General features: G+C 43.9%; 1 protein-coding gene across 14 annotated transcripts in view; it reads left to right on the forward strand.

Annotated features, from left to right (window-relative positions):
* DOCK3 (dedicator of cytokinesis 3) overlaps positions 1-23,981 on the forward strand; it is a 239,580-nt gene that overhangs the window by 191,551 nt on the left and 24,048 nt on the right. For 11 of the 14 annotated variants that reach the window (XR_012235189.1, XR_012235190.1, XM_073591625.1 and 8 more), the window contains 12 exons: positions 3,586-3,686; positions 5,961-6,019; positions 6,121-6,269; positions 7,690-7,775; positions 10,330-10,356; positions 10,844-10,939; positions 13,102-13,162; positions 13,357-13,450; positions 16,743-16,891; positions 17,035-17,121; positions 19,041-19,145; positions 20,384-20,525. Coding sequence is in view for 12 of the 14 variants with exons in the window: in XM_073591625.1 (XP_073447726.1) it covers positions 3,586-3,686; positions 5,961-6,019; positions 6,121-6,269; positions 7,690-7,775; positions 10,330-10,356; positions 10,844-10,939; positions 13,102-13,162; positions 13,357-13,450; positions 16,743-16,891; positions 17,035-17,121; positions 19,041-19,145; positions 20,384-20,525 (1,156 nt within the window). In the remaining 2 variants the exon portion in view is untranslated. The remainder of the gene's footprint in view (positions 1-3,585; positions 3,687-5,960; positions 6,020-6,120; positions 6,270-7,689; positions 7,776-10,329; positions 10,357-10,843; positions 10,940-13,101; positions 13,163-13,356; positions 13,451-16,742; positions 16,892-17,034; positions 17,122-19,040; positions 19,146-20,383; positions 20,526-23,981) is intronic. The other 3 variants (XM_073591628.1, XM_073591634.1, XM_073591636.1) reach the window with 1 other exon arrangement.

Raw genomic sequence — 23,981 nt, forward strand, 5'->3', positions numbered from 1 at the left:
ATGCAAAGATTCAAGCATGATCTGTGCTTGATTAGCTGCAGTAGAGGGCAGGGGAGACATTGGGGGGGCTAATAGACCACCAATGACTCCATAAAGAGGACCTGTCACCTACCCATGCTATCACATAGGGGGGCTTGTTAGTTTATGGGGCTCTGAAATAGGGTTGCCACCTTTTCTTTAATCCAAACTCGAACACTTTTGCGGCACAGGGCATTTTTTTTCTTTTGCAGTAGACACTATAGGATTAAAAAAGACCTGGGACACATTTGGGTGCCCCAAGGAGAGTAGTAATGTAGTGCACAGAGTGCCCCCAGTGGGTGTGACCAAATTGCTCTTGCTGACATCATCACCCCACCCTTCAGTGATGCCAAACCTGCCCCCAAACAGCCGCCTGCAGTGGCAACACACAATCTTGGTTACTTGGGGAGCCACAGCCTGGTCTGAATAATGTGTCAGGTGGACTGAAACCCGGACACATGATTCAAAACCCAAACTGTCCAGGTGAATCCTGGACAGGTGGCAACCCTACTCTGAAAGTGTGCTTCCCCTCCCTCCTTGCCAGCAGCATCAGCTGTGGTTCTTCCCCAGAGGAGCAGGAAACTTTTGTTCCGCGGTGCCCCCTGGCAACTAATGAACCCAGGAGGGACGTGTATTAGGTCACAGCTGTAATTCCTTGGCTACTGTAGCCAGGGAAGCAAATAATCAAGCAAGATCTGTGCTTGAATAGCTTCGGTGGAGGGCAGGGGAGACATTGGAGGTCTAATAGATCCATGATGCCTCATTAAAGAGGGCCTGTCACCTGCCCATGCTATCACATCGGCCCTCCAGCTGTGGTGAAAACTACAAGTCCCATGAGACATTGCAAGACCCTGACAATCACAGGCATGACTCCTAGAGGCAGAGGCATGATGGGATTTGTAGTTTCACCACAGCTGGAGTGCCGAGCTTTCCTGCCCCGACATAGGGGAACTTGTTAGTGTGAGGAATCAGCAGCAGGGATGACCAGATCCGCATGCCTAGACTTAGGAAACCGGGACCAGACTATATATATATATTTAGAGTAAGATTTATTTACAGTTAAACCAAAATCCATCCAAACACCAGCAAACATAAAAATATAAGTGAACCAAAAACCCAGTGACAAAATACCTTAATAAACCATCAACAAATCAACAGCAAACCTAACTAGAGAACTAACTATACAGAATATATAAATGGGGAACACAGAAAAGCAGGGTACAACTGGAGGTGCAGGGAACATGTAGGAACCAAAACTGGGATCAGGAAGGAAGGGGAGTAGGAACAAGTCAGCAGGGTTCAGGGCAAAGAGCACAATCAGGAGCAGGAAAAGGATAAACGGCTAGCAATAACTGGCAGCAAAGAAAAACACTGGAGCGAGAGGGATATGTAGAAACTAAATACCCTCCCAGCAGCCAGCATTAGGTGGAAACTGATTACTGGGATCTGCTGACTTCTCGGAGACACCCGCTGGTGGACACTGGAACTGCAACCCCCTCCACACAGTTTCACCAACAGGTGATCCAGGTCCTGACAGTTAAGCAGGCCATAGACAAGTCGAAAAACCAACAAAACCCGTGTTGATTGTCGAATCCTTCATTTTTTTTGCATCATCATTAGTGTGCCGGCTGCCACATGCGATTTTCAAGCCGCAATCAAAAGTGCCTGATCCAACATGCTGGAGTTTTTCAGAAAATCAAAACAATTAACGGCATAATCGTATGAGCTATGTTTGTTTTGTTCGATCAACAGAACTTTCGTTTTTTGACTCAACAGTGGTGGCCCGTCCATAGAAGGCGCATGGGCGCCCCCTCCCCTATCCATGTGTCCGGCCCCCTGATCTACATATCAGTGGCCCCTGACCATGAATTCCAATGCGGGGGGGGGGGGGTTTAAGCACCTGATTAGAGCCAGAGGCTCTAATAGGCTTCAAAAAGAAAAGGGTGGCCTCGGAGCGCACCCTATGTGCAACCATAGCGAATTCATTTTTGCTATTATCACGCTAAAGTTCCTCCCCGCCAATCAGGAGGCAGGTGTGTGAGACCTGTTTTCCCGATTTAAACAAAGCGTCAGGCGATCCTATTGGATGCCTAGCGCTTTGGTGGAAGAGGAGACACACTGCGGAGGAAGCCGTGACGCCAGACACCGCACTCCAGGGGAGAAGGAGAGGACACCACAGCCCAGCCACACGAGCGGTAACTGCCGGACCACCCGTGGGGGGGAGGTTCAGCAGTGCCGTGCCACGCCGCTGGGGGGGGGTTGTTGTTTGTTTGCCACCCCTCAAAAGATGAGCCCACCAACTGCCACTGTTCATCAATGGCCTGCTTTAGGCTTGTTAGTTTGGTATATCTGGTAGGCATGTGCAATTTGTTTCGTTCCGAATTAGTTTTTCAATGAATCTCGACAAATTCGTTAATTCGGGAATATCCGAATTAACGAAAACCCGTTTAACGAATTTTTTCCGAATATTCGTAAATTCGATAAAATTGGACATTCGGGCATTCGGGCATTCGGGCATTCGTGCATTCGTACATTAGTAAATTAGTGAATTCGTAAATTTGTAAATTCGAAAATTTGGAAATCTGAAATAATAGTTAACTAATAATAACTTAACTATTAGTAATTACTGGTAACTTTTAAATTATAGGTATTGTAATTTCCTTTCAAATTTGGCTGTTAGTGAACGTAACACATACAAATTTATCCCAAGTTATGAATGATCCGAAAAAACGTAATGGAACGTAATGAATTAATAATAATAAATAACAATAATAATAGTAACAACGTTTTATTATTATTATTATTTATTATTAATTTGTTCCGTTCCATTTGTTTAGATGTAGCATTCGTTTTGGATAATTTGTAACTTTGGATAAATTCGTATGTGTTACGTTCACTGACAGTCAAATTTGAAAGGAAATTACAATACCTATCATTTAATAGTTAGTTACTATTTCAGATTTTTTAATTTTCGGGTTTTTGGATTTTCAAACTTCGAATTTACAAATTTCCGAATTTTACAATTTACAAATGTACGATTTTACGAATTTACGAATGTACGAATGTAAAAATGTACGAATGAACAAATGTTCGAATTTACGAATGTACGAATGAACGCGTTTACGAATTTACGAATGAACAAATTTACGAATCGCGATCATAACGAATGACCCGAAAAACGAAAAAAAATAATAAACTAATGAAACAAAAACGAAAATGAATGAATTTTTTTGGCTGTGCACATGTCTAATATCTGGCATCACCGCAGGGTATGCTCTCACTTCGCAGTGAAGGTGTAATGGGTATGGCTGCCGGACGGGTTGATAGCTTTTGATTTAAAAACCTGACAGGGGTTCTAACCCTTCCCCACTCCATCCAAAACTAAAAATAGGTTTTTAGCTGGAGATACATTTCTAAAATAAAAGTTGAAAGTGTTTAGAAATTGACTGAGGCTTGGATCCTGCCTGTGGGTGAACCCACCTGAGGATTCTCCTGTGTGGCACAATGTTACGTGTGATGGATTGTGCGGGTAATGTTCTGTCTCCGCCTCTCTCTCCCCCGTCCTAGGTGTGGAACTCCTACTTCAGCCTGGCGGTTCTTTTCATCAATCAGCCCAGTCTACAGATGGAAAACTTTGCAGCGGGAAAAAGGAGACGTATCCTGGACAAGTAAGTTTGGGCCCCTCTGTGGACCAGGAACCGGGGCGGGCGCATTTTCAAATGATCTCTGGTAATGCAGTAGGTGTGCGCGCGCCTTCCATTTCCGTCTTTCTTGTAGCGAATATTCGTTCGCTATTGTAACACACCTGGGTGGGCTCGTAGCGCAATGCTTTACTTTAATAGTAAGTTATCGTTAGTTAGAAAATCCAAAAATTCAAAAGAATAACTAACAATAACTAACTATTAAATTCTAGGTATTGAATAATAATAAATAATAATAATAAAAACTATAATAATAGCTATAAACTATTAAAATAGAGGTATTGGAATTTCCTTTAAAATTTGTCTGTTAGTGAACGTAACGAATACGAATTTATCCAAAGTTACAAATTATCCGAAATAGCGAATGCCGCATCAAAACAAATGGAACGGAACAAATTAATAATAAATAATAATAAAAAAAAAAGTTTATGATTAATATTGTTGTTATTTATTATTATTATTGTTACGTTCCATTTGTTTAGATGCGGCATTCGTTATTTCGGATAATTCGTAACTTCGGATAAATTCGTATTCGTTACGTTCACTAACAGCCAAGTTTTAAAGGAAATTATAATACCTAGAATTTAATAGTTTATAGCTATTATTATAGTTTTTATTATTATTATTTATTATTATTCAATACCTAGAATTTAATAGTTAGTTATTATTAGTTAGTTAGAAAATCCGAAAATTCAAAAGAATAACTAATAATAACTAACTATTAAATTCTAGGTATTGAATAATAATAAATAATAATAATAAAAAACTATAATAATAGCTATAAAAAATTAAATTATAGGTATTGTAATTTCCTTTAAAATTTGGCTGTTAGTGAACGTAACGAATACGAATTTATCCGAAGTTATGAATTATCAGAAATAACGAATGCCGCATTTAAACGAATGGAATGGAACAAGATAATAATAAATAATAATTAAAACAAAAGTTTATTATTAATATTGTTGTTATTTATTATTATTAATTTGTTACGTTCCATTTGTTTAGATGCGGCATTCGTTATTTCGGATAATTCGTAACTTCAGATAAATTCGTATTTGTTACGTTCACTAACAGCCAAATTTTAAAGAAAATTCCAATACCGATAATTTAATAGTTTATAGCTATTATTATAGTTTTTATTATTATTATTTATCATTATTCAATACCTAGAATTTAATAGTTTAGTTGTTATTAGTTAGTTATTCTTTTGAATTTTCGGATTTTCTTTCTTATTTTCAAATTTACGAATTTTCGAATTTACGAATTTTTTAATTTACGAATTTACAAATTGCGATCATAACGAATGACCCAAAAACAACAAAAAAAAAAAAAACGAATGAAACGAAAACAAATGAATTTTTCGGCAGTGCCCATGTCTATTGAGTACAGGGGCTCACTATTATCCCTTTACTTATCCCATCAAAGAATCCTTTAAAGAAATAAAAAACAAACACATACTGACCGACTCTAAAAATAAAGTTTATTTTTAATATCCCCAGTGTCAATCACGGTGTAGCTCCATCATCAAACATGATCACCCATTGCCTGTTGATCTTCACACGCAGCATTCCCTCCACTCAATGACAGATTCCAGGCTGTAGAATTCCAGGTGATGTCATTGACCATAATCAGGGGAGGGATCTGTCATTTAGCGGCGGGTGTGCGACATGTACTATCCACTGCATTTACTTTAATGGTGGCCAGATTCAGGTTTGGAGGTTTTGCTGATTTGCGGCCTGTTTTTACCAAACAACCACGAACTGAACAGAGAGAATTATCAATAATGGCGCAGGTAGGGATATAGCTAAGCTACAACATAATCATACACATGAATGTGCTGCGATTGTGTAGGATTTTACTAGTCCAAAGATATCTGTGGCAGCCCCTCGATGAGACTGAATTAATCTCTGCAACATATATATATCTATATATCTATATATATATATATATAGATATCTATATCTATATATATAGATATAGATATCTATATATATATAGATATATATGTATGAAACAGCAGAGGGCGCCAACTAAGTGCATAAGTCTTTTCTTATATACTGCACTTAGTTGGCGCCCTCTGCTGTTTACTTTACATAAATTTGAACAGAGGCAACCCTGGATACAACTATTTAAAACAATGGCTGAGCTGTGTACATTAAAATACATAGGTGTGATGGGCCCTCGGGTCTGTAGTCTCCAGTTTTGCAGTATTTCCGCGCTGTGATTGGCTGTCTCTTCCAGGTACGGCGATATGCGAGTTATGATGACCTACGAGCTCTTCAACATGTGGCAGAACCTGGGTAAGTGTCTCCAGCAAAATGGATGGGGGGAGGGGGGGGGGGGGTCCTGTCATGGCTGGAATATCCCTCTCTGTATATCACAATTATTCTTTACCTCCCAGGAGAGCACAAATATCACTTCATCCCGGGGATGATCGGCCCTTTCCTGGGCGTATCGCTCGTCCCGCAGCCGGAGGTGCGGAATATCATGATCCCCATTTTCCACGACATGATGGACTGCGAACAGCGGCGGAATGGCAATTTCAAGCAGGTGAGGAAACGCACCAGATTGATGAAATTATATTCACAGCAGAGATTCCCCCTCCCCCTCCTTCACATTAGAGTCCCCCCATCGCATCAGAGACCCCCCTTTAAATCAGAGACCCTCCTCTTTCATACTAGAGTTCCCCCCCCATCGCATCAGAGCCCCTCCTTTAAATCAGAGACCCTCCTCTTTCATACTAGAGTTCCCCCCCATCACATCAGAGCCCCTCCTTTAAATCAGAGACCCCCCCTCCTTCACATTAGAGTCCTCCCATCGCATCAGAGCCCCTCCTTTAAATCAGAGACCCTCCTCTTTCATACTAGAGTTCCCCCCCCCCATCGCATCAGAGCCCCTCCTTTAAATCAGAGACCCTCCTCTTTCATACTAGAGTTCCCCCCCATCACATCAGAGCCCCTCCTTTAAATCAGAGACCCCCCCTCCTTCACATTAGAGTCCTCCCATCGCATCAGAGCCCCTCCTTTAAATCAGAGACCCCCCCTCCTTCACATTAGAGTCCCCCTATCACATCAGACCCCCTCCTTTAAATCAGAGACCCCCCCTCCTTCACATTAGAGTCCCCCTATCACATCAGAGCCCCTCCTTTAAATCAGAGACCCCCCCTCCTTCACATTAGAGTCCCCCTATCACATCAGACCCCCTCCTTTAAATCAGAGACCCCCCCTCCTTCACATTAGAGTCCCCCTATCACATCAGAGCCCCTCCTTTAAATCAGAGACCCCCCCTCTTTTATATTGGGTTCCCCCTATCACATTAGAGCCCCTCCTTTATATAATAGTCCTCCATCGCATCAGAGCCCCTCTTTTATACCATAGTCCCCCATCACATCAGAGCCCCTCCTTTAAATCAGACATCCCCTCTTCACATTAGAGTCCCCCCATCACTTCATAGCCCCTCCTTTAAATCAGAGACCCTCCTCTTTAATACTAGAGTCGTCCCCCCCGTCGCATCAGAGCCCCTCCTTTAAATCAGAGACCCCCCTCTTTTATATTGGGTTCCCCCTATCACATTAGAGCCCCTCCTTTATATCATAGTCCCCCAGCACATCAGAGCCCCTCTTTTATATCATAGTCCTCTATCACATCAGAGCCCCTCCTTTATATAAGAGTCCTCCATCACACCAGAGCCCCTCCTTTATATCAGTGTCACCCCTATACATGGGAGCCCCATCATTTCATAGTCCCCCCAAGAGATCAGAGGCCCTCTATGCTTGACAGGGTTCCTCTATCACATTAGAGCCTCCCCATAGATCCAGTGCCACCCCCACCCCCCATTCTTCATTTTACTGTCAGTCAAGAGAGAATACACAATCACTATGGTGAGATTTGAGCACAGAACTGCTGCGCTGCAAGAACAACGACCCCCCCTTATCCACCGTGCTGCTCTTCACAATCACGTGTCTTTGCAGGTGGAGGCCGAGCTGATCGATAAACTGGACACGCTGGTCTCCGAGGGAAAAGGCGATGAAAACTATCGAGAACTCTTCGGCCTCCTGTAAGTCCCAACTTTACTCTGCTGGAGAAACACAGAAGTCAGGGGGATGGGAAAGTCCAGACAACAGCTAAAATCAATGAACGATGCTGTCCAGGCAATACTGCAGCACTGCGAATGTCCAACTCAATTCACCTTCACCCAACATATAATAAGGTTTCTATGGTCTCTTGCAGCCAGATTGAGTAGGGCTGCGAGAGTGCCTCTGGCTGACACGATGGCTGCTTTATGTACATATGAATCTTATTCAGCGTGCAGAATGTTACAGCCCATTACACGCAGCACGCCGTATGGGAAGCTGACACAGCAGTTCAATGCACATGTCCTGAAAATGCACCATTTTGCTACAAACTGCATCATATATTATATATTGTACAATGCAACAGTTTGTTTTGCTTCCTGTTTTAGATGATATTATCATAAGATTATAATACACATTGTTATCCACTTGCTGGCCGCAATACATAAATATACGTTGCGGCTGGACATGTGCGGTTCGTTTCATTCCGAATTGAAATTCTAATGTATCAATTACAAGAGTAACAAATTAATATGAATCCGAAAAAACAAAACTAAATTTTGGACGAAATTCAAACTTGAATAGTTTTCAAAATTAATTTGAATTTCCAAAGAGAATAAAATAGAATAGAAAATAAAGGAATAGAAAATAAAAAAAAATACAAGATAATAGAGTGGAACAGAATAGAAAATAAAATAATGGAAAAAATAGAATAGAAAAAAATAGAATAGAAAATAAAATAATAGAATAAAATAGAATAGAAAATAAAGGAATGGAATAGAATAAAAAATTGAATAAAATAGAATATAACCATCTTCTGAAATCTGAATTTCAAATAGAATAAATAAAAATAGAATGGAAAATAAAATAATAGAAAATAATAAAATAGAATAAACAATAAAAGAGACTAAAACAGAGACCCCAGATCTCTCCATAAAGAGGACCTGTCATCCTTTATTTCTATTACAAAGGATGTTTACAAAAAGTGATAAAAAAAGAAAAGAAAATAAACTGGACAGTAAAAAAAAAAAAAAAAAACGAGAAAAGAAAAAAAATGTAAAGCGCCCCCATCCCTCCGTACATACGTAAAACTCGCACACATATGTAAACAGTGTAAAATATGTACGGCGTTCACACCTCACATGTGAGGTATCACCGCGAACATTAGAGCGAGAGCAATACCTCTACCGCTAGACCTCCTCTGTAACTCTAAACAGGTAAACTGTAAAAAAAAAAAAAAAAAAAATTAAAGCGCAACCTATGGAGATTTTTAAGTATCGTAGTTTGTCGCCATTCCACGAGCATGCATAATTTTAAAGTGTGCAATATTAGGTATTTATTTACTCGGTGTAACATCATCTTTTATATTTTACCAAAAAATTAGGTTACATATTGTGTTATTTTGCATAAAAATTCATTCAAGTGTATTTTTTCCTACAAAATTGCGTTTGAAAAACCGCTGCGTGTGACATAAAAAAATTGCAATTTATTATTATTATTATACAGGATTTATATAGCGCCAACAGTTTATGCAGCGCTTTACACCTTGAGGGTAGACAGTACAAATACAACACACTTTAATACAGTAGGAATCAGAGGGCCCTGCTCCTTAGAGCTTACAATCTAAGGGGGTAGGGCAAGAGATACAAGAGGTAACAACTGTGGGGGGATGTGCTGATGGAAAAAATAAATGTACGGTTGTTATGTGGGGGGCCAGATAGGCTTCTCTGAAGAGGTGAGCTTTCAGGGATGGTCTGAAAGTGGACAAATAGGAGAAATCGGACAGATGATGGTAGAGCATTCCAGAGGATGAGAGAGGCTCTGGAGAAGTCCAAGGCGAGCATGGAATGAGGTGACAAGTAGACATGTGCACTGACAAAAAATTTGTTCGTTTTCGTTTCATTCGTTTTTCTTGCTTTCTTCGGAAACTCGGAAATCCGAAAATCCGAATTTTCAAATTTCCGAAATTGCAAATTTCTGAATTTTCAAATTTACTCATTTCGAAATTTCGAATTTCCAAAATTTTGAATTTCCGAATTTTCCAATTTCTGAAATTTTCGAATTTCCGAATTTTCGAATTTCCGAAATTTCGAATTTTCCAATTTCCGAATTTTCGAATTTCAGAATTTCCAAAAATTCGAATTTCCAGAAATTTGGAAGTTTCGGAAATTGAAAAATTCAGAAGTTTCGGAATTAACAAATTTGTCAAAATTTGTTAAAAAACGAATTTAGAACTAAACTAATTGCACATGTCTAAGGGAGTTAGAGAGCAGGAGGTCTTGGGAGGAGCATAGAGAACGATTAGGTTGGTATTTTGAGACTAGGTTAGTGTGAGGTAGCATTTTATTCTCTAGGGTCTCTGGTAAAAAAAAAATGTTTGGGGGCTCTAACTAATTTTCTAGCAAAAAATACTGAAAAGAAAAGTCCAGGTCTGCAAGTGGTTATAATATTCTGTAGCGTTGTGTTGGAATAGATGGCAGTGATTGGTCAGATTGTGATCTCTCTATATTTATGCCTCCACCCTGCTGCCCGGAGCAGCTCGCAGCTCTTCGGTCCATATCCCAGGTAAGGGAGACAATGTATCTTTTGTGACATTTGTATACTGAGTATCATTGCATGCCTTCCTGTATAGTGTTGGATGTATCAGCCTGTTATCCTCCTGCTGTTGGAGAAGTTCCAGCAGGACATCCTGAGACTTGTAGTTTCTGGCAGGAACTATTACAGCTGCTGATACATGTGTGTAGATTGTCTCCACCCCGGTATCTCTGAATGTGATGTCAGTTGATGTGTCTGTTGCAAAATTCATATCTTTCTTTATTATTTTATTTCCATTGTTGGTTCCATGTGAAGGATGTTTTAAGCTTTTCTTATATTTTGCCAGGAAATCTGCACCCCCTTTCCTCAGTGTGTCTAAAAAATTCCACCCATTTTTTTACTTTCTCTCTCCATCTTTCTCCCTATGAATTCAAATAAGCTTAATTGGCAGGGACAAATACTGTATATATGAGCATGGCCAGAGTAATTGAGTTCCATTTGTTGGTTCTGCCATCAGTTTGCTGGAGAAGATCGAGCAGGAGACGTGGAGAGAACCAGGAGCCTCATTTGTGACCTCAGTGACGCGTCTCATGGAAAGACTTTTGGACTACAGGTACTAAGCCTCACCTATGACAGGACCTGGCGGTCAGTGCAGGGGTAAATTGACCAGAGGTGGCAGGCAGCACTAGCTGGGGCCCCATTCTGGATGTTATGATGCTAAGACAAAGATGAAACGGGGTGACCAAAACAGGACAAGTCATTCCTAGTGGAAAATAACTCAAATACGTATTTCACACAGTGACACTCTAATCATTATAAAAATGGAGCAGTTGGCCAGGGCCCACCAGATTTAGGGGCCTTACCACCGGACCCTCCCAACAGTCCTGAAGTCCAGATGTCCATCACTGTAGTAATCAGGACAGTTGGACCCTTCTTCTCAAACTCATCTGGACTCTTCTTCTCATGCTCAGCAGGACCTTTCTACTCAAACTAAGTGGGACCTTTCTTCTCAAACTCAGCAGGAACTTTTTTGTCAAAATCGGTTGGACCCTTCTTCTCAATCTCAGCGGGACCCTTATTCTCAGGTTCAGGGAGACCCATCTTCTTAAAATCAATGGGCACCAGTCTTCTCAAACACAGCAGGACCCTTCTTTTGAAGCTCAGCAGGGTCCTGCTTCTCAAACCCAGTGAGACCCTTCTCAAACTTAGTAAGACTCTTTTTCACAATCTTAGTGGGATCCTTCCTCTCAGGGACAGATGAACTGTTATTCTCAGGCTCAGCAGGACCCTTCTTCTCAATCTCAGTAAGGCGCTTTTTTTCAACCTCAGTGGGACCCTTCTTCTTAAACACAGCAGGACCCTTCTTTTCGCGCTCAGCAGGGCCCTTCTTCTCAAACCCAGTGGGACCCTTCTTTTCAAACTTAGTAAGACCCTTGTTCACAATCTTAGCGGGATCCATCCTCCCAGGGTCAGTGGGAGTCTTCTTCTCAGGCTCAGCAGGACCTTTCTTCTCAATCTCAGCGGGACCCTTATTCTCAGGTTCAGGGAGACCCATCTTCTTAAAATCAATGGGTACCAGTCTTCTCAAACACAGCAGGACCCTTCTTTTCAAAGCTCGGCAGGACCCTTCTTCTCAAACCCAGTGAGATTCTTCTTCTCAAACTTAGTAAGACCCTTTTTCACAATCTTAGTGGGATCCTTCCTCTCAGGGTCAGTTGGACTCTTTTTCTCAGGCTCAGCAGGACCCTTCTTCTCAATCTCAGTAAGGCCCTTTTTCAACCTCGGTAGGACCCTTCTTCTTAAACACAGCAGGACCCTTCTTTTCGAGCTCAGCAGGGCCCTTCTTCCCAAACCAAGTGGGACCCTTCTTCTCAAACTTTGTAAGACCCTTCTTCACAATCTTAGTGGGACCCATCCTCCCAGGGTCAGTGGGAGTCTTCTTCTCAGGCTCAGCAGAACCCTTCTTCTTAATCTCAGTAAAGGCCTTCTTTTCAACCTCAGTGGGGCCCTTCTTCTCAAACACGGCAGGACCCTTCTTTTTTGACCTCAGCAGGGCTCTCCTTCTCAAACTCAGTGGGACCCTTCTTAAACTCAGCAGGACCTTTTTTCTCAAGCTCTCTTCTTCTCAAACTCAGTGGGGCCCTTCTTCCCACAATTAGCAGGGTCTTTGAACCCAAACTTATCATGTGTCAGGGGAATATGAGAAGAAAGATCTTGCAGCATCAGTTACAATAACGGTCAACTGAAACTATGCAAGGTGTAGGGGGCAGTGCCCCTGGAATCCAAGACTGTTGGGGGTAGGGGGGTCAGTTGTTTTAAGAAACAGGGGGCCCACTCATGAGATATTTGCCCTGAGCTCACCCAGTGTTTTTTTTTTTTAAATCCAGCTCTGACTGCATATACATTTATTTGTGGGACATAAATAGTGGCTTAGTAAAACCAGCTGCTGAAGAGCTCTTTGGGCCAACAGGATATATTATTTCCCATTTTTAAACCCTGATGAAGGGGCAGTTTCTAGTCCCCGAAATGCGTTAGCTCTCCAAGAAACTCTTGGTGTGGCACCTCAATCTTAGCTCCATTGAGATCCAAAGCAGGGACACCATGGACACGACCCAGTCTGCCAGTCCAGTATCCAGATACCCTGTCCAAATCCCTCCATTACTCCTATAACAACCAGGGGGTTCCATTGCTACCCTACCATTTCCCTCCAGTAAAAGCAGCCAGCAACGGGAGTTCAGCCATGATGCTATTGTGAATTTTATGCTCCTATTCCAGGGACTGTATGAAGGGGGAGGAGACCGAGAACAAGAAGGTCGGCTGTACAGTAAATCTGATGGTGAGGAGCACCGATGTTACCGATATAATGTGTATACATTGTTTCCATATGACTGGCTGTATCTATATTTGTGTGCATCAGTCTGAACATAGCATTATATGTATGTCAATCTTTCTATATCTGCATGTGGGCATCTGTCTGCGTCAGATTGTAAATGTGTGATATGACTCTCCCTTCTCTCTCAATGTTCACAGAATTTCTACAAATCAGAAATCAACAAAGAAGAGATGTACATCCGATATATTCATAAACTAGGTGACCTGCACCTACAGGCGGAGAGCTACACAGGTATGGATTTATGTCCATATACCTCAATGTTCCAGCATCCAGTGGAAAGGGAGGATGGCCCTCTATTAGTGTCTATACAGTATATAGTAGTCTATTTTTTAAACACTCCCTGTGCTAATGAATTAAGTATTCACAAGCTCGTTGCCATAATGTTTCTAATATGTTTGTTCCCTTTGGTTGTCAGCCCCATCTAGTGGCCATAATGCAGTATTTTCCTGTAATATCAGGAAAATACTACATTATAGCCGGTCATAGGAAATACACATATTAGACACATTAAGGCGATAATGCCAGAGGCATTTGCATTTTTTTTATAATTTTTTCTCTTGTGTGTTTACAATATGGGTGCTCTTCCGTCCCCTGAAAGCCAAGGTGTCCTTTCCGCCTTATTTTACAAATAGCAACTTAGTGGGTCCTATTTTATGCAACTGCTACAGTGTAGGACTAAACTGCTACTAAATTCATACATACAGTGCATCCGGAAAGTATTCACAGCGCTTCACTTTTTCCACATTTTGTTATGTTACAGCCTTATTCCAAGATGGATTAAATTCATTATTTTCCTCAAAATTCTACAAACAATCCCCCATAATGACAACGTGAGAGAAGTTTGTTTGAAATCTTTGCAAATTTATTACAAATAAAAAAGGAAAAAAATCCCATGTACGTAAGTATTTACAGGCTCCCCCCATGTAGATAAGTATCACAGGCTCCTCCCATGTACATAAGTATCACAGGCTCCTCCCATGTACATAAGTATCACAGACTCCTCCCATGTACATAAGTATCACAGGCTCCTCCCATGTACATAAGTATCACAGACTCCTCCCATGTACATAAGTATCACAGGCTCCTCCCATGTACATAAGTATCACAGACTCCTCCCATGTTCATAAGTATCACAGGCTCCTCCCATGTAGATAAGTATCACAGGCTCCTCCCATGTACATAAGTATCACAGACTCCTCCCATGTACATAAGTATCACAGACTCCTCCCATGTTCATAAGTATCACAGGCTCCTCCCATGTAGATAAGTATCACAGGCTCCTCCCATGTACATAAGTATCACAGACTCCTCCCATGTACATAAGTATCACAGACTCCTCCCATGTACATAAGTATCACAGGCTCCTCCCATGTACATAAGTATCACAGACTCCTCCCATGTTCATAAGTATCACAGGCTCCTCCCATGTAGATAAGTATCACAGGCTCCTTCCATGTACATAAGTATCACAGACTCCTCCCATGTTCATAAGTATCACAGGCTCCTCCCATGTAGATAAGTATCACATACTCCTCCCATGTACATAAGTATCACAGACTCCTCCCATGTACATAAGTATCACAGGCTCCTCCCATGTACATAAGTATCACAGGCTCCTCCCATGTACAGAAGTATCACAGACTCCTCCCATGTACATAAGTATCACAGGCTCCTCCCATGTACATAAGTATCACAGGCTCCTCCCATGTACATAAGTATCACAGGCTCCTCCCATGTACAGAAGTATCACAGACTCCTCCCATGTACATAAGTATCACAGTCTTTGCCATGATACTCAAAATTGAGTTCAGGTACCTCCTGTTTCCACTGATCATCCTTGAGATGTTTCTACAACTTGATTGGAGCCCACCTGTGGTAAATTCAGTTGATTGGACATGATTTGGAAAGGCACACACCTGTCTATATAAAGGTCCCACAGTTATCAGTGGATGTCAGAGCACAAACCAAGCCATGAAGTCCAAGGAATTGTCTGTAGACCTCCAAGACAGGATTGTATGGAGGCACAGATCTGGGGAAGGGTACAGAAACATTTCTGCAGCATTGGAGGTCCCAATGAGCACAGTGTCCTATATCATCTGTAAATGGAAGAAGTTTGGAACCACCAGGACTCTTCCTAGAGCGGCCACCCGGCCAAACTAAGCGATCGAGGGAGAAGGGCCTTAGTTAGGGAGGTGACCAAGAACCCGATGGTCACTCTGACAGAGCTCCAGTGTTTCTCTGTGGAGTGAGGAGAACCTTCCAGAAGAACAACCATCTCTACAGCACTCCACCAATCAGGCCTGTATTATAGAGTGGCCAGACGGAAACCACTCCTCAGTAAAAGGCACATGACAGCCCACCTGGAGTTTGCCAAAAGGCACCTGAAGAACAAATTCTCCGGTCTGATGAAACAAAGATTGAACTCTTTTGCCTGAATGTCAAGCTTCATGTCTAAAGGAAACCAGGTACCGCTCCTCATCTGGCCAATACCATCGCCACAGTGAAGCATGGTGGTGGCAGCATCATGTTGTGGAGATGTTTTTTAGTGGCAGGAACTGGGAGACTAGTCAGGTTTGAGGGAAAGATGAATGCAGAAATGTACAGAGACATCTTTGATAAAAAACCTGCTCCAGAGCGCTGTGGACCCCAGACTGGGGCGAAGGTTCATCTTTCACGAGGACAACAACCCTAAGCACACAGCCAAGATAACAAAGGAGTGGCTACAGGACAACTTTAGAATGCTCTTGAGTGGCCCAGCCAGAGCCCAGACTTGAACCCGATTGAACATCTCTGGAGAGATCTGAAAATGGCTGTGCACCGACGTTCCCATCCAACCTGATGGAGCTTGAGAGGTCCTGCAAAGAAGAATGGGAGAAACTGCCCAAAAATAGGAGTGCCAAGCTTGTGGCGTTATACTCAAAAAGACTTGAGGGTGTAATTGGTGCCAAAGGAGCTTCAACAAAGTATTGAGCAAAGGCTGTGAATACGTATGTACATGGGAGGAGCCTGTGATACTTATGTACATGGGAGGAGCCTGTGATACTTATGTACATGGGAGGAATCTGTGATACTTATGTACATGGGAGGAGCCTGTGATACTTATGTACATGGGATTGTTTTTGTTTTTTATTTTTAATAATGTTTGCAAAGATTTCAAACAAACTTCTTTCACGTTGTCATTATGGGGGATGGTTTGCAGAATTTTGAGGAAAATAATGAATTTAATCCATTTTGGAATAAGGCTGTAACATAACAAAATGTGGTAATTTGACGGTGAAGGAGCAACAGGAGACTGATAAGGTCATCTCTGCTCAGTCTACTTTCTCTTCAGCATGCTCGTTGTCAACAGATTTGCATGCAGCACACCTGATGAGCTTCTGTGTTTGCCTTCACCCTCTCCCAGTCAGAGTGCTAAAGTCAAGGGGCTTGCAATCACAGAATGACCCCCCATTAGCTCCGGTTGTATCCCTGAGTAGTCCTGCGTGTCTGACACTGCCTCCCCTCCGTTCTCCTTTTTTTCTAGAAGCCGCGTTCACCCTGATCCTGTACTGGGAGATGCTGCAGTGGGAGGAACGCTCCCTGCGTGAGTTCCTCCATTACCCCGCCCAGACCGAATGGCAGCGCAAAGAGAGCCTGAGCCGCAAAATCATCCACTACTTCAACAAGGGCAAGGTGAGCAAACTGGCCAAATATTCTGCTGGTGGTCTTACCGAAAGTTTACTATCCCGGTGAAGCCGGTAATGGTGGTTTTTGTAAAGGAAATCTGCCATGAATGAGATCTCTCAGTCACTCTTCTCTCTGTTGGGTCCTTCCAGTGCTGGGAATATGCAATCCCCCTGTGCCGGGAGCTGGCGGCCCAGTATGAGAAGCTCTACGACTTCCAGAGCCTCAGCTGGATATTGGTGAGTCTTCTGAGAGGCCGTATTCATCTACTCAGTGTCTGTATTCATCTACTCAGTGTGTGTATTCATCTACTCAGTGTCTGTACCTATCTACTCAGTGTCTGTATCCATCTACTCAGTGTCTGTATCCATCTACTCAGTGTCTGTATCCATCTACTCAGTGTCTGTATCCATCTACTCAGTGTGTGTATTCATCTACTCAGTGTCTGTATTCATCTACTCAGTGTCCGTATCCATCTACTCAGTGTCTGTATTCATCTACTCAGTGTCTGTATTCATCTACTCAGTGTGTGTATTCATCTACTCAGTGTCTGTACCTATCTACTCAGTGTCTGTATCCATCTACTCAGTGTCTGTATCCATCTACTCAGTGTCTGTATCCATCTACTCAGTGTGTGTATTCATCTACTCAGTGTCTGTACCTATCTACTCAGTGTCTGTATCCATCTACTCAGTGTCTGTATCCATCTACTCAGTGTCTGTATCCATCTACTCAGTTTCTGTATCCATCTACTCAGTGTCTGTATCCATCTACTCAGTGTCTGTAATCATCTACGCAGTGTCTGTATTCATCTACTCAGTGTCCGTATTCATATACTCAGTGTCCAAATTCATCTACTCAGTGTCCGTATTCATCTACTCAGTGTCTGTATCCAACTACTCAGTGTCTGTATCCATCTACTCAGTGTCCAAATTCATTTACTCAGTGTCCGTATTCATCTACTCAGTGTCCGTATTCATCTACTCAGTGTCTGTATCCAACTACTCAGTGTCTGTATCCATCTACTCAGTGTCCAAATTCATTTACTCAGTGTCCGTATTCATCTACTCAGTGTCTGTATCCATCTACTCAGTGTCTATATCCATCTACTCAGTGTCCAAATTCATCTACTCAGTGTCCAAATTCATCTACTCAGTGTCCGTATTCATCTACTCAGTGTCTGTATCCAACTACTCAGTGTCCAAATTCATTTACTCAGTGTCCGTATTCATCTACTCAGTGTCTGTATCCAACTACTCAGTGTCTGTATCCATCTACTCAGTGTCCAAATTCATTTACTCAGTGTCCGTATTCATCTACTCAGTGTCTGTATCCAACTACTCAGTGTCTGTATCCATCTACTCAGTGTCCAAATTCATTTACTCAGTGTCCATATTCATCTACTCAGTGTCTGTATCCATCTACTCAGTGTCTGTATCCATCTACTCAGTGTCCGTACCCATCTACTCAGTGTCCGTACCCATCTACTCAGTGTCCGTACCCATCTACTCAGTGTCCGTACCCATTTACTCAGTGTCTGTATCCATCTACTCAGTGTCCATATGCATCTACTCAGTGTCCATATGCATCTACTCAGTGTCTGTATCCATCTACTCAGTCTCCGTACCCATCTACTCAGTGTCCGTACCCATCTACTCAGTATCCATACATATCTACTCAGTGCCTCTATCCATCTACTCAGTGTCAGTACCTATCTACTCAGCATCAGTACCCATTTACTCAGTGTCTGTATCCATCTATTTAGTGTCCGTATACACCTACTCAATGTCTCTCTCCATCTACTCAGTGTCCATACCCATCTACTCATTGTCCGTATCCACCTATTCGGTGTCCGTATCCACCTACTCAGTGTCCATACCCATCTACTCAGTGCCCATACCCATCTACTCAGTGTCTATATCTATCTACTCAGTGTCTGTATTCATCTACCCTGTGTATATATCCACCAACTCAGTGTCAATACCCATTTACTCAGTGCCCGTATCCACCTACTCAGTGTCTTTATCTATCTACTCAGTGTCCATACTCATTTACTCAGTGTCCGTATCCATCTATTTAGTGTCTGTACCCATCAGACCTGACACCTCTCTCTTTTTCTCTCTCTCTCCTCTCCTTTGTGTCTTCTCATCGCTCTCAGAAAATGGAGGCCTCCTATTATGACCACATCATGGACCAGCAGAGGCTTGAGCCGGAGTTTTTCAGAGTTGGATTTTATGGGAAGAAGTTTCCGTTCTTTTTAAGGGTAAGAACCAATTGTTTGCAGGAATACTTTACTCCGTCCTCTCCCACTGTGAGGTCATCAGTGGAGTCGCTGGGAGCAAACATTACCCCGCGCTTCTTCATCTTCCTGAAAATTTCATATTTTGCTCCCTGAAAATAAATTCTACTATCTCCTTCTTTGCCTGGAACAGATAGTATAAGAACCCAGAGTCTCTCAGACTGTGAGAGGAAAGGGGACCAATCTGTGCTCCATTGCACTGTCAGTCCAGTGCCAGGACAAGGTCATCGAGAGTCCAGGGTGAACATGCCAGATTGTGCCCCCCCCCCCCCAAGATGTATGATTATGTGTCGCCAAAAATCCCCCCCCCCAAAAAAAAACTATTGAGCATGCTCCCCTCCTCCAAATAAAGATCCGCCCCCTGCTGAAATCCCCTTCCCAGCATGAATCTTTGCCCCCCCCCCAGCTCAAATCCGCTCATTCCCCATATGCCCCCAGCATAAATCCACCCCCACCCCCCGAAAAAGATTACAACCTCTCGGTGTATTGATCCTTTATCCTCAAATTTCCACTATGAGCACAAATCTTCTCCCCCCACTCCAAATCCCCCACCCTCCCAGCTCAAATTCTTCCCAATCCCCCATTCTAGCACAAATCACCCCCCCCCCCCCAATAAGAAAAAAAAAATTTCCTCCTAGCAAAATCCCCCCCCCCCCAACCATATTACTTCTTTTTGGACAAATCCCCTGAAAAATCCCCCTCCTAGCACAAATCTTCTTCCCCCACCCCCCTCCCAACACAAATCCCCTCAAGTCACTACTCCTAGCACACCTCCCCAAACTTCCCCTCCTAGAACAATTCTTATCCCCTGCCGCCCCCCCAAATCCCCTCTCCCAACACAAATCCCCTCCCCCCCACCTCACATGATACCACAGTGTCCCTCCTGCCCACCCCTAACACAGGGAACGAGTTTACAGCGGGGAGCACCTGACTGTGACGCTGATCCTTCATTGCTCATTCAGCAGGCTGGGGGGAGGAGGTGTCATTAATGTCAATCAGAATCGGGTCCCCCCCCCCCCCCCCCCAGTTCTATGACTCTGTCCTTTCCCAGGTAGTTCCATTGTCCCGTCACCTTCTGGTAATGTGGACCAACCAGATTGTATGAATCAAATTGGGACTTTCTCCTTTTCTGTACTGGTGGTGGCTCTATACGCCTGCGTTGTCCTTCATTTGTCCTTTCTGTATGTTCTTCCTCCGGACAGAATAAGGAATTTGTGTGCCGAGGTCACGACTACGAGCGGCTGGAGGCCTTTCAGCAGAGGATGCTGAGCGAGTTCCCGCAAGCCATCGCAATGCAGCATCTCAACCATCCCGATGACACCATACTGCAGAGCGACGCTCAATGTATCCTTCACCGCGTTCACCCCCAGAATTATTTTATGCAGCCGCATGGAGCGATTATTTTCTTTGATACATTGGGGTCGATTCACTAAAAATGGAGAGAGTGAAATCTGGTGCAGCTCTGCATAAAAAACCAATCAGTGTCCGAGTTTCCGGGAAGTTAGAAGCTGATTGGCTACCTTAATATGCGTGCACACCAGTGGCGGGGGGGGGGGGGGCGGGCGGCAGACAGACCTGACCACAGACCCACCCCCCTCCCCCCGTCGTTCGAGTCCGCCACCGCACACCATTAACAACACTGCCCATCCCCCCCCCCCCCGGTTTCCGACACGCCCTCTCGCCCGCCAGGCCCCCGTCAGCCCCGCACTTACCCCGTGCAGGTCAGGGCTGCGGCGGTGGCTTCCCCCCTCAGTCTTCTCCGTGTCCCGGCCGTATCTTCTCCTCTCAGCCAATTGGGTCTTCGGACTCCCAGCCAATGGGGTGTCAGGACCCGCTTCCTGATTGTCCGGGAGGAGAAACAGGAAGACATTAGCAAATGATAATTTGCTAATGTCACACAAGTGGGTGGGTTAGGGGCGCAGTGCTCTGCACCCAGAGACCACCCTTTTTTGAAGCCAATTAGAGTCTCAGGCTCTAATCATGTGCTTCTAAAAAAAAAAAAAAAAAACATAGAAATCCATGCGTCCGGTGCCCTGCATGTAGATTAGGGGGCTGGGCGCATGGATTAGGAGGGGTGGCGCCCATGTGCCCCTAATGAGCAGCCGCCTCTGGTACACACAGCAGTGGCGGACGGTGGTCATTTTTTTTAGGTGGGGGCGGCAAACAGTAACACCCCCTCCCCCCCCCACCCCCGTCGGTCAGTCAGCGGGCAGATATGGTGCACTTACCCCATCTATGCAGCGCTTCACCGGTATGCAATGCATGAATCTATCCATTAACCATTAGTGGGGGTGGCGTAGATAGAGGGGGGTGGCGCCCAGGCATCCCTAATGAACGGGCCGCCACTGACACAGAGTGAGTGTGTCCCAGGTGTGCCTAGGCACACCCTAATCACCCTGTGCAGTGCCAATTTCCCCTACTTCCAGGTGCCCCATCTCCCCCCCTGCAGTGCTGCCAGCATCCCTCCTCTCCCACTTGCTGCTGCGGGTGATGTGTCAGGATGGAGAGCGGGGGAAGGGGCCGGTAAATATTTAATTTACCTGGCCACCTTCCTTTTCTTAACGAACACGGTGAGTGATCTGTACCGGTCGCTCCTGTGTTCATTTTTAACTGAAGCATACAAAACTATGTTTAGTATGCTTCAGTTTGTGAATGAACAGGAAGCCGCTCAGCACAGAGCACTTCCCATTCATTCACTGTCCAGTGCAGCTGAGGCTGCAGAGAAAGGGACTGGGGGAGCTTTGTCCTCAATCCCTTTCTCTGTCTCAAAAGTGAGACATCGGGGGTCTGTTTAGACCCTTTATATTTCACCAAAGCCCCCCAACCGGGCTCCTAAAAAAAAAAAAATAATAATAATATTGTAAGAAAATAATTAAAAAAACAAAATTGAAAGAAATAATAAAAATAAAAAATACTGACACCGTCCACTGCTCTGTTCATATACACATGTGTGTTTGTGCTTTGGGGTGCACACAAGGTCTGCTCTCCCGCTAGGCAAACTAGGCAGCCGCCTAGGGTGCACTGCTGCTTAGAGGGCGCAGCCACAGCCACTGCCTTCCCTATGAGCCTAGCCGGGGAACACCAGGGGCCCTACACAGGGCTGGGGAGCTGACTGACTGCAGAGAAAGCAGCAGCCGCGGAGGACATCCATCACTTCTGCTGCATACAGTGCATCCGGATATACATAGGAGGCCAGCAGCAGCATATATAGGAGGCCAGCAGCAGCATTTATAGGAGGTCAGCAGCAGCATATATAGGAGGTCAACAACAGCTCAGCCTGTGAGGAGGGCACAGCGGAGGAGGCGGGCACCATGTCTCTGAACATCCGGTGAGTCTGCTGCTGAGTCTGGTGAGTCCGCTCTCTGATCCTGTCACCTGCGTGGCCCTAGGCAAGACTAACGACATCCCAGCCGTACGGGGGGGGGGGAGTGTTAGTCTTCCCTAGGGTGCAAAACAGTTGAGCACTGGCCCTGGGTACACACCCTAATGCAATAGGCTGAGCACGCCAATGGCTGCCATGCAGAGCTGCAGCAGATTTTGAACTCTCCAGTTACAGTAAATCAACCCCAGAAGTTTCCGTACTTCAGTCTTGTGACAGTCAGAGGTGACACATGAGGACCATTCACTAATAACTCGCCTTTATCGCTTCAACCACCCATAAATAAAATATAATGACTACACGGATTTTAGCTGCAGGATTTTAACGCCAAAAGCAAGTTCAGGTGAAACAGTTCCATTTAGAGCCCTTGCACACTGGGGCGGTTTGCAGGCGCTATTGCGCTAATAATAGCGCCTGCAAACCGCCCCGAAAGTGCCGCTGCTTGTATTCCAGTGTGCAAGCCCCGAGGGCTTGCACACTGGAGCGATGCGCTGGCAGGACGGTAAAAAAAGTCCTGCCAGCAGCATCTTCGGAGCGGTGAAGGAGCGGTGTGTATACCGCTCCTTTACCGCTCCTGCCCATTGAAATCAATGGGACGGCGCGGCTATACCGCCGGCAAAGCGCCTCTGCAGAGGCGCTTTGCGATGGTATTTAACCCTTTCTCGGCCGCTAGCGGGGGGTAAAACCGCCCCGCTAGCGGCCGCATACCGACGGTAAAACGCCGCTAATAATAGCGGCGTTTTACCGCCGACGCCGCCCCAGTGTGCAAGGGCTCTAAGTTTCTCAAACGTCAGATCTTATCTCTGCTATGCCCTACCCAAACCCTGATATTTAATGGCTAAAATGAACCCTTAGCACTTAACATTATTATACACTAAAATTTTATTATAAGGGGAATATTTATAAAGAAAAAATTGTTTGGTGAAACGACATGCATATTAAATCTATGCGAATTGTCCAAAAACAAATGTTCTTTAAGCTGCTTCTTCTTCTGAACAAATGTTCTTTTATTATGGGGAGTAGTAAAATGTCACATTATGGCCACTAGATGGAGCTGAGGAGCATAAAAAATACATTTGGCTTTGTAACAAGAGATACAATGTTACTATTTAAAAGAACGCTACAGATAATTAGAAAATAAATGTAGAGGCGTTTTATTACTGCCTGTGACAAAACAACATTTTTTCAGAAGAGAAAAAAAAAGCCTAAAGAACATTCATTTTTTGCCCTGTTCACACAGAAGGAATGCACATGTAGTTGTGCTGGCTGAATGGCTATGCATTTTTTTAGACATAGATCCCTTAATGTAACCCTGAAAAGGTTAACCCTAAAGTACAACTTTAGTTTCCTTTTTTATATATAAATTGCTGTGTTGCTTTGCTGGGTAAAAACTTCAATCAGCTGTACACGGCACCTGCGCC

Source organism: Aquarana catesbeiana, linkage group LG07 (genome assembly GCF_042186555.1).
Source record: "Aquarana catesbeiana isolate 2022-GZ linkage group LG07, ASM4218655v1, whole genome shotgun sequence".
Lineage (NCBI taxonomy): Eukaryota > Metazoa > Chordata > Amphibia > Anura > Ranidae > Aquarana > Aquarana catesbeiana.